This window comes from Canis lupus, chromosome 8 (assembly GCF_011100685.1).
Source record: "Canis lupus familiaris isolate Mischka breed German Shepherd chromosome 8, alternate assembly UU_Cfam_GSD_1.0, whole genome shotgun sequence".
NCBI classification, from domain to species: Eukaryota; Metazoa; Chordata; class Mammalia; order Carnivora; family Canidae; genus Canis; species Canis lupus.
This window is the reverse complement of record NC_049229.1, coordinates 60,353,352-60,366,712: the sequence shown is the minus strand read 5'-3', so window position 1 is coordinate 60,366,712 and position 13,361 is coordinate 60,353,352. Positions and strand designations below refer to the sequence as shown.

Below are 13,361 nucleotides of genomic sequence, written 5' to 3'. Positions count from 1 at the left end.
ACTTGCAAAGACGGTAGAATATCATCTAATAGTAAAATCTTGATTAAGCTTCCTGATGTGATATTAGTAATAACAGGTTATGTAAAAGTGTAAGGGGAAGAACTAATAAGGTTTGGGGTTTTTCCTATAATACTCATGAATGCTTCATTTTTAGCCACCTTTGTGTCTCATCTCTTTTGGTCTTTGTCGGTTGAGGATGCTGTAATTAAGCATGTTTTTGCTTCACACTCCACCCTTGGGTCATTAAAAATTGTAATGGAAAATATGATAATGGAAAAATAAATTATTTAAATCTGTTATTAATATGAGTATTTCAATATGTATCATGGGACTCAGAAGACATTGTACTGAAAAATCTGAAACAGAAGACTATTTCTTATTCTTCACCATTCTATGCCTCATAAAAATTACATGTAACTAGCAATTAATGTACCCTTAATATATGGCAATAAAATATTTCATCTTTTCTAAGTTTACTGCTTAAATTTAAGTAATCAACAAGTTTTTCTTTTTCTTACCAGGGGTTTTCAGGGAACTCACTAGTGAGTTAGCAAACATATTCTTGAGAAAAAGACAAATACAGGGCCATGCCTGGGTAATTCAATGGTTGAGCATCTGCCTTTGGCTCAGGTCGTGATCCCCAGGTCCTGGGATCGAGGCCCACATCAGGCTCCCTGTAGGGAGCCTACTTCTCTGTCTTTCTGTGTCTCATGAATAAATAAGAATCTTAAAAAATACAGGTGACAAAGAGAAAATATACATGCCTTTGTTCAGAGAACCCCACACACAGGCCTTTTCATGGCTTCAGAGCCACTTAGGCCTCGGTTCTCTTTTCCTTTTAGCAAGTGCTCAATCTGAATTCTTTTCTCCTGAAATTGTTGTTATCCTGAGTCAAACACAAGCTGTGGAGTGGGGCATGTTTTCCCCAATCTTGCTCACCACCCTCTTCTAATTCTCGGCTGCTCCTAGAAACTAGGACAAGGGCCCTTTTCATTATAAAAGTTTTATGGCTAATCACTCTGGGAATAGCAAACATAATAGGTTTGAGGACGTCTGAAATCTTAGAAACTTTATGAAGTCCTTACACTCACTTTCTTCCTGCATCATAGTTCCTGGCTACTCTGTTTAGATGATTATGTACAGTGGATTTGATTTTTACTTTCAGCCTTTCTAGTGTTCACCAAATCTGTTTGCACCTTCAGAGTTTACTCTTCATGACATTTATGTAAATGCCTTGCTCTGAGATGGCCCTTCCCCACCTGTAGACTAAAAATCACAAGTAGGAGGCAGAAAGGTATTCTGCATCTTTGAGGAAGTAGAAACTGGGCAACACCCATTCCAACGTATGGGTTTCCTATAGAAAACAACACCTTTGTGGGGACCCATTTCTTGAAAGGATACAAGTTTACTCTAGTTTTTGTCAGATTTCCAAGTTTTGGTATTTCCTAGGGAAACCAAAACTGATTTATTTTTTAAGACTTTTTTTTTTTTTTTAATTCATTTGATGGGAGACAGAGAGCAAGTGCATGTATGCACAACACAAACAGGGGGAGAGAGGCAGAGGGAGAGGGAAAAAGCAGGCTCCCCAACTGATCAGGGAGCCCAATGAAGGGCTCTATCCCAGGATCCCAGGGATCAACACCTGACTCCAGGGACGTCTGGGTGGCTCAACGAACGGTTGAGTGCCTTCTGCCTAGGGTGTGACCCTAGAGTCCCGGGATGGAGTCCCACATTCCGCTCCCCGCATGGAGCCTGCTTCTCCCTCTGCCTCTCGGTCTCTCATGAATAAATAAAATCTTAAAAAACAAAAAAACAAAAAAACAAAAAAACAAAACCTGAGTCCAAGGCAGATGCTTAACTGACTGAGCCATCCAGGTGCCCCAAAACTGATTTTTTAGGCAGGGAGGACTCACGTTAGTGTTTTATGAGTATTTTTATGTTATAAACTTCATGGCTATCATCCTGCAACTAAAACTTTTAAAAATATGGATTTCAGGGGCACCTGGGTGGCTCAGTCTGTTGAGCATCTGACTCTTGATCTCAGCTCAGGTCTTGACTTTAGGGGCCAGACTTCAGGCCCCACATTGGGCTCCATGCTGGGCATGGAGCATACCTAAAAAAAAAAAAATACGGATTTCTAATTATTTTTACAGATATTGGTAAACCTTAGCATAACCCTGTGAGAAAGGAGGGCACTTAGAAAACGGAGTAGGAGCAAAACTGTCATGGTGAGGAATTCATTGCTCCCAGTAATTTTGTTTCTTTCAGGCACAGTCTCCAGGGTCACGATACTCAAGCCATCTCAGTTCACCATTATTACAATGCAAGAAATATCAACAGTTTATTGGTATTCGATTAGTATTTTAAAAAATAATAATAAACTCAGGTACCATAGCTATTTATTATGAAATCAGTCCCCGCTGCCCTCTTGTGATCTACATCCTACAGTCTGCCCCCGCTTTAACCTCACCTGCACAAAGGGAGCACCTGGGGGGCTCAGTGGTTGAGCATCTGCCTTCATGCTCAGCGCGTGATCCCGGGGTCCTAGGATAGAGACCCGCATCCAGCTCTCTGCATGGAGCCTGCTTCTCCCTCTGCCTGTATCTCTGCCTGTCTCTTACGAATAAATAAATAAAATCTTAAAAAAAAAAAAAAAAAAAGGTCAGGTTTTATCTCCAATGTCTGGTATAGTGAGCAGTATGAAGCAGCAAGAAACATACACGAAGTATCCGGGAAAACATGAGATTAGCATCCTGGTCTGGACTCTCCGAGGCACAAACACCGGAGCCCGGGTCGGTCTGGATGGAGGCCTCGGGAGACAGCCAGGTGCTTCCCCGACTCCTTCCTGCAGCAGGAGGTGGGCGAGCGGGGAGACGGTGAGGAGGGGGTGGTCCGCCAAGGGTGCGCTGGGGAGGGGAGTCCCCGCCAAGGGTGCGCTGGGGCGGGGGGTGGGGTTCAGCCAAGGGTGCGCTGGGGCGGGGGGTTCCGCCAAGTGTCAGCCAAGGGTGCGCTGGGGTCGGGGGGTTCCGCGAAGGGTCAGCCAAGGGTCCGCTGAGGCCAGAGTGGGGGTGTCTGCCAAGGGTGCGCTAGGGCGGGGGGGGGTCCGCCAAGGGTGCGGTGGGTGTGGAGGGGTCCCCGCCAAGGGTGCGCTGGGGCGCGGGGGGGGGGGTCTGCCAAGGGTGCGCTGGGTGTGTGGGGAGGTCCCCGCCAAGGGTGCGCTGGGGCGGAGGGGTTCAGCCAAGGGTGCGCTAGGGCGGGAGGGGGGGATTCCGCCAAGGGTGCGCTGGGGTGGGAGGGTGTCTGCCAAGGGTGCGCTGGGGCGGGGGGGGGTTCCGCCAAGGGTGCGCTGGGGCGGGGGGGGTTCCGCCAAGGGTGCGCTGGGGCGCGGGGGGGTCCGCCAAGGGTGCGCTGGGGCGCGGGGGGGTCCGCCAAGGGTGCGCTGGGGCGGGGGGGGTCCGCCAAGGGTGCGCTGGGGCGGGGGGGGTCCGCCAAGGGTGCGCTGGGGCGGGGGGGGTCCGCCAAGGGTGCGCTGGGGCGGGGGGGGTTCCGCCAAGGGTGCGCTGGGGCGGGGGGGTTCCGCCAAGGGTGCGCTGGGGCGGGGGGGGTTCCGCCAAGGGTGCACAAGGGCGGGGGGGGTCCGCCAAGGGTGCGCTGGGGCGCGGGGGGGTCCGCCAAGGGTGCGCTGGGGCGGGGGGGGTCCGCCAAGGGTGCGCTGGGGCGGGGGGGGTTCCGCCAAGGGTGCGCTGGGGAGGGGAGTCCCCGCCAAGGGTGCGCTGGGGCGGGGGGTGGGGTTCAGCCAAGGGTGCGCTGGGGCGGGGGGTTCCGCCAAGTGTCAGCCAAGGGTGCGCTGGGGTCGGGGGGTTCCGCGAAGGGTCAGCCAAGGGTCCGCTGAGGCCAGAGTGGGGGTGTCTGCCAAGGGTGCGCTAGGGCGGGGGGGGTCCGCCAAGGGTGCGGTGGGTGTGGAGGGGTCCCCGCCAAGGGTGCGCTGGGGCGCGGGGGGGGGGGTCTGCCAAGGGTGCGCTGGGTGTGTGGGGAGGTCCCCGCCAAGGGTGCGCTGGGGCGGAGGGGTTCAGCCAAGGGTGCGCTAGGGCGGGAGGGGGGGATTCCGCCAAGGGTGCGCTGGGGTGGGAGGGTGTCTGCCAAGGGTGCGCTGGGGCGGGGGGGGGTTCCGCCAAGGGTGCGCTGGGGCGGGGGGGGTTCCGCCAAGGGTGCGCTGGGGCGCGGGGGGGTCCGCCAAGGGTGCGCTGGGGCGCGGGGGGGTCCGCCAAGGGTGCGCTGGGGCGGGGGGGGTCCGCCAAGGGTGCGCTGGGGCGGGGGGGGTCCGCCAAGGGTGCGCTGGGGCGGGGGGGGTCCGCCAAGGGTGCGCTGGGGCGGGGGGGTTCCGCCAAGGGTGCGCTGGGGCGGGGGGGTTCCGCCAAGGGTGCGCTGGGGCGGGGGGGTTCCGCCAAGGGTGCACAAGGGCGGGGGGGGGTCCGCCAAGGGTGCGCTGGGGCGCGGGGGGGGTCCGCCAAGGGTGCGCTGGGGCGGGGGGGGTCCGCCAAGGGTGCGCTGGGGCGGGGGGGGGTTCCGCCAAGGGTGCGCTGGGGCGGGGGGGTTCCGCCAAGGGTGCGCTGGGGCGGGGGGGGTCCGCCAAGGGTGCGCCGGGGCGCGGGGGGTTCCGCCAAGGCTGCGCTGGGGCGGGGGGGTTCCGCCAAGGGTGCGCTGGGGCGGGGGGGGGGTCCGCCAAGGGTGCGCTGGGGCGGGGGGGGGGGGTCCGCCAAGGGTGCGCTCGGGGCTGGGCGGCTGCGGGAGAGCTCAGCGCTTGAGCGCAGCGGGGGACGCCCGGCAGGGCCGACAGGACCGGCGGGGTCTCGGGGGAGCGCGACCCCTGCGGCGCCCCCGCGCCCTCGGCGTCCCCCCGGCGCCCTCAGCGTCCCCGGCCGGCGAGGGGCGGGGCCAAACGGGCGCGGGCGGCGGCGGCGGCGGCGACGCGGCTGGGGGCGGGGCCGCGCGGGGCCGCGCCGGCTGCTTCTCTGCGCTCGGGGGCGCGCGGCGCGGGCCGGCGGGGCTGAGGGACGAGGACGAGGGACGAGGGACGAGGGACGAGGGACGAGGCCGCGGCCGGGCGCGAACGCCGCGGGGACCGGGGCCGCGAGCTGCGGCGTGGAGGCGGGGGGCGGGGCGTCGCTCGGCTGGGCTCGGCTCGGCTCGGCTCCCAGGCGGGGCGCTGCGGGCGGCGGGGAGCGGGCGCGGGGCGCGGGGGGCGCGGGGGGCGCGGGGGGCGCGGCGCCCACTTGACGGCCGGCGGCGCCCGAGGCCCTCGGCATGTTCCGCGAGGCGAGGGCTCTCCTCCCGCCCGTGGGCTGAGGCGGCGGCGGCGGCGGCGGCGGCCAGAAGAAGCGACATGCACCTGCCCGGCGCGGCTTAGAGGACGCGGCAGGCGGGGAGTCCCGGCCGCCCGGCCGCCCGCCCGCGGGGGGTGCTGGCTTCGCCCGAGCCGGAGCGGCGGGGTGGGCGCCCCGACATGGCGGCCCGGAGCGCCCCGAACTGCCACCTGCGGCTCGAGTGGGTGTACGGCTACCGGGGCCACCAGTGCCGCAACAACCTCTACTACACGGCGGCCAAGGAGATCGTGTACTTCGTGGCGGGCGTCGGCGTGGTGTACAGCCCGCGGGAGCACCGGCAGAAGTTCTACCGGGGCCACAGCGACGACATCATCAGGTACGCGCGGCGGCGGCGGCGGCGGGGGCGGGGGCGGGGGCGGCTCGCGGGGGCGCGGCCTGCGGGGGCGGCGGGGGCGGCGGGGACCGCGGGGGCCTCGGCCCACACGGCGCCCGCCCGCCCGCCCGCGTCGGGTCCCGGAGCCGCCCTGGCGCCACCCGCGGGGTCTCAGGGCTTCGCACCCCTCGCTCGCTCTTCACATCCGCGGCGCCCGGCGCGGAGGTCCCCTCGGTAGCAGTTTCCGCCCCTAAACCCCGCCGCAGATTCTCGCCCAGCGAGCTGAGCTCTTCACGGCGGCCGGGAGCGGGCGGCCCTTCCACCTAATAGGAGGCCGAGGAAAGCCCCGCAGGCTGGAGGCCCTCGAGTATAGGTCCCGGGGAGCGCGCTCGCTTCGCCGCCGGAGGAACGAGTTCAGGTTTCACCGCCTCCCGTGGCGCGGCGCGGCGCGGCGCGAGGGGAGGAAACCCCGGCCGCCCTCGGGCGACTCCTTGGAAATCAAAAATCTGGTAGGGTCTCACGCTGAGGAGGCGGCCGAAAACGATTCCACCGATTTCCGATTCTCTCGTGTTCTCTACTCCTAAGTAAGTTGGGTTTTATGGGTCTTACTTAAGTTATTATTATTTTGCATTTTAATTCTTCTTCAGGCGTTATCGTAAAATTGGTGTCAGTGCTTGTTTACGTTTTAGTGAGCGGTGTGTTTGAACAGTGATTTCCAATCAGTGTCCCTGCAGAACTTTTTTATTTTTTTTTTTAAGATTTTTATTTATTTATGAGAGACACACACACACAGAGAGAGAGAGAGAGAGAGAGGCAGAGACACAGGCAGAGGGAGAAGCAGGCTCCATGCAGGGAGCACGACGCGGGACTCGATCCCGGGTCTCCAGGATCACACCCTGGGCCAAAGGCAGGCGCTAAACCGCTGGACCACCCAGGGATTCCCCAGCAGAACTTTTTTTTTTTTTTTTTTTTTTCTTTTTTTTCTTTGACAAAGTTAAAAGCCGCAGCAATTATTCTAGGCCACCGATTATACTTCAAACACAACATTGTTGTCCTTGGCAGAAGGAGACTGGATTCAAAAACATTTTGAGAATGTGTGTGTGCTGCTTCTGTTTTGTTGTTGTGTTGTTTTGTTTTTTAACAGATTCCATGATTTGACTTGGTTGCTCAGTTTTACTCCCTTATTTATGGTCCACCAGATTCAAATTGGGCACTTCAAGTCCAGTATCTTGGTTTGATATCTTGTAGGCAAGATGCTCTGGTGCTTGAATTCTGTAAATAACAAAGTTGTTCTTCTCGTTGGCATCTCTGTACAGCTGTGGTCCCCCTAAGAAGGAAAAGGAGACCTAAAGGTAGAGCAAGACGGAGTTAAAGATAAGGAGACCACAATTTGAGATTATGGAATAGGAAATGAAGTGGTGTTTTTGTTCATTGGTTGTTACTCACCCCAAGAGTAGAACTTACCCCGTCCTTTGTCTTTTTGCTTAATCGTTTCCAGTTTTTCTTTTCCTTGTGTTAGGTCTCCTATGGTACAGAGAACTGTAGTTTTTACTTAGTTGAAGCTGCCTTGACTGAAGCCTTCTTCCAGATACTCAGTTTGCTGGATTGAGTTCAGTAGGTGGGGTAGACTGAAGGATTTTGAAGTCTTCTCGTGGTGCATTTGTATTTGTTTTTACCCCTCAGTAATTGAGAGCAGAAACTAGATATGATTTATTTGATGGGGTAAATTATGTTTTGTTCTTCCAGCAGCAGTTAAAGCTATATTATATGTCACACTGCTTGAATTTTTGTAATTGTGTTTCAGTAAATGGTAAGGAAAGTAATGCTTTTGTCTTCTTTTGGTGTATATAGTTGCACAGCCCATATATATGTCTCAAAATGACAAACTAATTTTTGCCATAATTGGATACATGCTTACGATTTTATGCAAGTGATTCATCCTTAAAATAATTTATAACAAAAAGGTTTCCCAAAAAATTGGAATGGGGTAGTGAAATATGAATCACGTAGCATCATGAAACTGGTGGCAAATATTTAATACTGTACTGCGATTATAACTTAAAAATCAGTGAAAGGGCCCTGGAAATTTTAATTCAAACAGTAATGATACAGATCATTCTTGTTTGTGAAATAGATCAGATTTGCAAGCCTTTCAATTTTTTTCAACTCAGTGTTTGAAATGTAAGTATAGAAACTACTCCGGGAACTTTTCAATTATATCACAGCAAAAAATGTAATACTCATAAATGTGATATGTGGTGGAAAACAATGTTGATGTAATGTTAACTTTAGTAATAAAAAGTCAACACTGGTTTTATCATGTTTTGTTTCCATATTTGATTGAAAATTACATTGATTTTATTGGTCAAATGACTTAGTCTGGGGCTAAGATTATTCCAGAATGAGCAGATGGTTGTCCTTAGGTTTTGAAAATATAAATACTATATTGATTGTAAAGACTGAATCATGACCAGTCTGTCATTTGCTTACCAGTTCTTCTATCATCTTACTACATCTAGTATGACACTACTAGGGGCCACCTGACTTGTCTTATCATTTTATCTTCATTGCTTGTAGTTGTCTTCTTTTTGCCACATATCTATATATACTTCTCTAGTAATTTATCCTTTAATTTATATTTATTGCAGTACTACAGATTTATGTAGAAATTTGTTTCAGTGTCAAAAATAATAATACAGGAATTTTAGGATCAATATTTTTTTCCTGTGTCTCCAGTTACACTGATAAAATTCTCTAGCTATTAAGTGTTTATTACAGGTATAAATTATAAAATAAATTATAAAATTCTAGACTACCAGTTTTAGCACAAGATGTACATCTATGGCTTGGTGTATATTTTAAAACTTTTCCCAATTGTCTTTCCAAAGGATGCAATAACTTGAAATTTTCTTTTCTTGTTTGGTCTGCTGTTGCGGGCTTTCGGGGGCGTGGGGATGAGGGGGGGAGAGGAGGAGAGAAGAGGAGGAGTGAAGGGAAGGGAAGGCATGGAGGGCTGAAGGGAAGGAAGGTAAGGTAATGTAAGGAGGGAATGGAAGGGAATGCATTTCACGGTAGGACGGTTTTCCGGTCCTTGGCTTTCCTTTCCTTTCCTTTCATGTCCTTTCCTTTCCTGTCCTTTCCTTTCCTTTCCTTTCCTTTCCTTTCTTTTCTTTTCTTTTCTTTTCTTTTCTTTTCTTGACTCCACACTAGGTGGGGCTTGAACTCAACCCTCAGATCAAGACCTGTGCTAAGATCAAGACCTTAACTGAGGCACCTGGGTGGCTCAGTGGTTGAGCATCTGCCTTTGGCTCAGGGTGTGATCCTAGGGCCCCGGATCAAGTCCCACATCAGGTTCCCTGCAGGGAGCCTGCTTCTCCCTCTGCCTACATCTCTTTCTCTGTGTGTCTCTTATGAATAAATAAATAAAATCTTAAAAAAAAAAAAAAAGATCTGAGCTAAGATCAAGAGTTGGACACTTAACTAAGCCACCCAAGCACCTTTAAAATCTATTTTTCTGGTTACTTCCTAACACTTTTTTGTCAGGTTCTTTCTTGAAGTGGTGAATATTGCCATTTTCAAATCATTTGTCACCAGTGAAGACCATTGATGGGCTAGAGTTAGCTTAGTGGTACTTACCTCTGGTTTTCTTACATAAGTGAACTTCCACTTTGAACTGCCTCTGCCCATTGCTTATTTTCTAGGTACAGAATTGAAATTATTTATTTTTTTTAAGATTTTATTTATTTATTCATGAGAAACACAGAGAGAGAGGCAGAGACACAAGCAGAGGGAGAAGCAGTCTCCATGCAGAGAGCCCGACGTGGGACTCGATCCCAGGTCTCCAGGATCACACCCTGGGCTGAAGTCATCGCTAAACCGCTAAGCCACCAGGGCTGCCTGAAAAAATTTTTTTAAAGATTTTAATTATTTGAGAAAGAGCGCCTATGTGTGGCAGGGGCCAGTGGGAAGGGCAGAGGAGAGGGACAAGCAGACTCCCCACTCACCAGAGGGCCCCACAGGAGCTCCATCCTGGGACTCTGAGATCAAGACCTAAGCTGAAATCTAGAGTTGGAAGCTTAACCAACTGAACTACCCAAATGTCCCCCTACCTTTTTTTCAACTTGGTGGATCTTACAATGTAGTAATGAGCCTAAATTACATAATGTGTCTGAAATACTTTGGGGAACATACCATATTATATGGTTGCAGGTTAGAATGATAATTATTCATAACTTCAAGATACTACTTTTTTTTTTCCTCTTTAGACAAAAGTATGATGACTGTTTTCTTCAGTTGTGGTAGGTGGTGTCTTTAAGTACAAAACTGATCAGTTGACCAGTAAAAACCTGGTGAGTGAGGAGAAGCCTGGCCTCCTGGCTTTCCTCCCCAGCAGTGGCTGAGCAGTAGACTGATGGATTCGGTGAGAAAAAGAAAACAAAAAACTGATCAAGCCTCACTATAATCTAGTAAAAGTGGTTTTTAATATCTCTATGGTACAGGAATTGAATGATACAAGTCAAATTGTGGTTGGAAAAACAGTTCAGGATGTCTGATGATTTTATGATGGATCAGTATTTTTTTGTGTTCATATGGGTTAAAGGTATAACTTTTTAAGGTTTGGAAGGAATTACTGCAAATCTACTTGTTGTCTAATGTCTTCAGATGTATGGGCAATGCTTCCATACCTGGCTGATCATCAAGATCATTTAAAGAGCTTTTTGCCAATTTTCTAGACATCTCCTCAGGTACACTAAGAATCCTTTAGGATTGGATTCTAGAGATTTTTTTTAAGTGCCCCAGATGATTCATTTTGGGAAGCACACTGCCACCCTGTATCCCAAAACACGCATGCTTGGAATTCTTAACATTAGCAGTCAGAGAAATGAATATAAACCCTCCCTTCAAACCTAATGCCGTAATTTTCTTAAGCACTGTGTAATTGCAAAAATATTAGAATATATATACATTTAGTAAAATGTGCCTATATTTAGGTTACTAGAATTTGGTTAGCTTAACTTCCACAGACCATATAATGATTATATTCTGTAAGATTTCATCTTATGTGTCTGAATATCAAAATATTTATGGTTGTTTTACAAATACTGCATTGTATAAGGGATAAAATTAAGAGATGTTTTCAGGGAAAGGTAGGAATTATCTGGAATAATAGTTCAAGTTGTCATAAATATAAATTAAATGTATCTTTATTAAGGGAAAAGTCAAATTTTTAGATTTGCATTATAATAACTATAATGTCTCATTGAATATGCAGGGAACTAACAAAGTATACTTTGGTTATAAATGAAGGGAAACATGAAATAATAAATTCTTAGAACGATTAAGAACTTACTGTTCAAGGCCTTTTTGCACCTCAAAGAAATATATGTTTCTTCTGCTATCTGAAAGTAGCATGTTCCCATGAAACTTTTTGTACACCAAAATGGTGTAAAGCATTTAATTAATAAATAAAACAGTTACAATTAATTTCTATGGAAAAATTTTTGTGCATACCTAGACCCAAAGATAACTCTCTTAGCTTTTCTGATACCTTAGGACACATCTTGCTAATAGATGTGCAAACTAAATTGAGATATAAAGCACAAATGCTCACAGACACAGTTCAAAGCTATGACAGCTTGATGCTGGGATGCTGAATGTAGTTCCAAGCAAGGAGCTTTGGCGGGGCCACTTGCTCCGTTTGGAGTGCATGCTTTGTAACAGCTTTCAGTAAAATGCTATTTTTGCTTTTCGACTTTTTTGTAAAAGCTAAATTCCTTTTCAGATTCTTTTCAGTTAGTGAAAACAGGTACTAATGTATGTCTTTTGTAAAAGTAAGGTGGTGTGACATGAACTTTCAAAAAATAGGAGATACCTATATTTATTGAGTATTAACTTTGTGTAAGGGTCCTGCCTTATATTCTGAGTTTAAGGACACAGTCAAGTAAAGAATTACTTAGGATACTGTGTGTACTAGAGGTAGCACTGATATACCTATAATCTTATATGTACATAGGGACATAACAGTTCAAATGATGTTTCTTAGTGAATATAATATCTAAATTGGGTCTTTAAGGAAAACAGGAGAAAATGTTTTCAAAAGAAATGAGTGAGAGTAATAGCATCTTGGGAAGGTATAGAATCATATGTGGTTTCATGTTAAGAGAGAATATTTGGAGGAGTTATTTTTACTCATCCTCTTCAGTTCTTTTTTTTTTTTAAGGATTTATTTATCCATTTTAGAGAGAGAGCACAGAAACAGGAGGGAGAGGAAGAATCCCAAGCAGACTGTGCTGAGCAGGGCTCAGTCCCATGATTCTGAGATCATGACCTGATCTGAAACCAAGAGTCAGATGCTCAATCAACTGAGCCACCCAGGTGCCTCTTTTTCTCCCTTTCAGTCCTTTCTGTTTCTGTTTCTTCAGCCTTTCTGTTTCACCATAGCGACTCTTGTCAAGGTCACCAATGATCTCCACATTACCATATCCATTGGCCAACTCTGTTTTCATCTTTTTTGATTTATCATCATCTGCCACAGTTGGTCACTCTCACCTTCTTAAGACACTTTCTTCAGTGGCATTTGGGACACATCTTAGCATAGAAATAGGTATTTCTTGGTTTATGTATTCTTTCAGCAAATATTTATTGAGTATCTATTATTTACTAGGGGCTATTCTTAGCATTGGAGATAGATACAGCAGTGAATCAAACATGAAATTCTCTACCCTCATGGAATTTATATCTACTTGGGGGAGTTGTAGAATAAACAAATATATTATCTGGTGTATATATATATACACACATATAGAGTATGTATAGTATACGGTATTTATATTTATATATATATGCAGTGGACCTTTGAACAATGCAGGGGTTGGGGTGCTGATTCTCCTATACAGTTGAAAATCTGCATATAACTTGACTCCCTCAAAAGGTAAGTACTAACAGCCTGCTATTGACCAGAAACCTTACCAATACTGTAAATAGTTAACACACATTTTGTATGTCGTATTTTATACTGTATTCTTACAATAAGGTAAACTAAGAGAAAAAGGTTATTAAGAAAATTCTAAGGAAAAAATCCTAAGAAAGAGTAAATACATTTATGGTACCATAGTATACTGATTTTTAAAAATCTGCATATAAGTTGATCTGAGTTCAAGGCCCAACTATATATATTGTGTAGAAGGGCTTAAAAAACAACAACAACAAAAAGAAAGTGAGGCAGAGACTAGAGACTCTTGGGAAGAGTTTAGAGAGAGGTAGCCAGGAAGGCCTCACTGTAAAGTATAAAGGTAACACTAAAGTAGAGATTTGGAGATAAGGGAATGTGCTGCTGTGTGTTTATTATAAAGGAAGGACATTTCAGGCAAAGGAACTATCATATGCAAAAGCCCTGAGGTGGGATGCCTCATGTGTGTGAGGCAAAGTAAGAAAGTTAGTGTGGCTGGAGTGCAATGCATTTGGGTGATATTAGTAAGAAATGAGGTCTGCTGAAGTGATGGTGGTAGGACAGATTGCATAGGACTTTTTGGGCTGGGAGGATTTTATTTTATCCTTCCTATTTGATTATTGGAAGTTATTGGAACACTTTAACCAAGTTAGAGACATAATTTGACTTAAGGGTTTAACAAGGTCACTCTGGCTTCGATGTTGAGAACAGACTG

General features: G+C 48.5%; 2 protein-coding genes across 16 annotated transcripts in view; one reads left to right on the top strand and one right to left on the bottom strand.

Moving 5' to 3' along the window:
• Nucleotides 1–2,669: 2,669 nt before the first annotated feature.
• Nucleotides 2,670–5,385, bottom strand: LOC119876527 (basic proline-rich protein-like). Its single transcript, XM_038545978.1, has 4 exons — nucleotides 5,274–5,385; nucleotides 4,011–4,733; nucleotides 3,108–3,807; nucleotides 2,670–3,051 (listed from the first exon to the last, which is right to left on the bottom strand). Exons 1-4 carry the CDS (start codon nucleotides 5,383–5,385, stop codon nucleotides 2,670–2,672), a joined length of 1,917 nt encoding a protein of 638 aa, XP_038401906.1.
• Nucleotides 5,386–5,471: 86 nt separating this feature from the next.
• The window catches only part of EML5 (EMAP like 5), a 183,087-nt gene continuing 175,197 nt past the window's right edge, over nucleotides 5,472–13,361 (top strand). For 12 of the 15 annotated variants that reach the window (XR_005363659.1, XR_005363660.1, XR_005363661.1 and 9 more), the window contains exon 1: nucleotides 5,504–5,700. Coding sequence is in view for 10 of the 15 variants with exons in the window: in XM_038545506.1 (XP_038401434.1) it covers nucleotides 5,504–5,700 (197 nt within the window). In the remaining 5 variants the exon portion in view is untranslated. Of the gene's footprint in view, nucleotides 5,701–5,922; nucleotides 6,282–13,361 lie in introns of those variants that run through there. The other 3 variants (XM_038545507.1, XM_038545503.1, XM_038545508.1) reach the window with 2 other exon arrangements.

What these genes read in the sequence shown, in the direction of transcription:
- LOC119876527 (XM_038545978.1), bottom strand. Translation starts at nt 5,385, where the DNA reads ATGTCGCTTCTTCTGGCCGCCGCCGCCGCCGCCGCCGCCTCAGCCCAC. An exon ending in CGGGCGCCGCCGGCCGTCAA is followed by an intron (nt 4,734 to 5,273) that starts GTGGGCGCCGCG and finishes CCCCCGCCCCAG; the next exon opens with CGCACCCTTGGCGGACCCCC. An exon ending in CCACACCCACCGCACCCTTG is followed by an intron (nt 3,052 to 3,107) that starts GCGGACCCCCCC and finishes CTCTGGCCTCAG; the next exon opens with CGGACCCTTGGCTGACCCTT.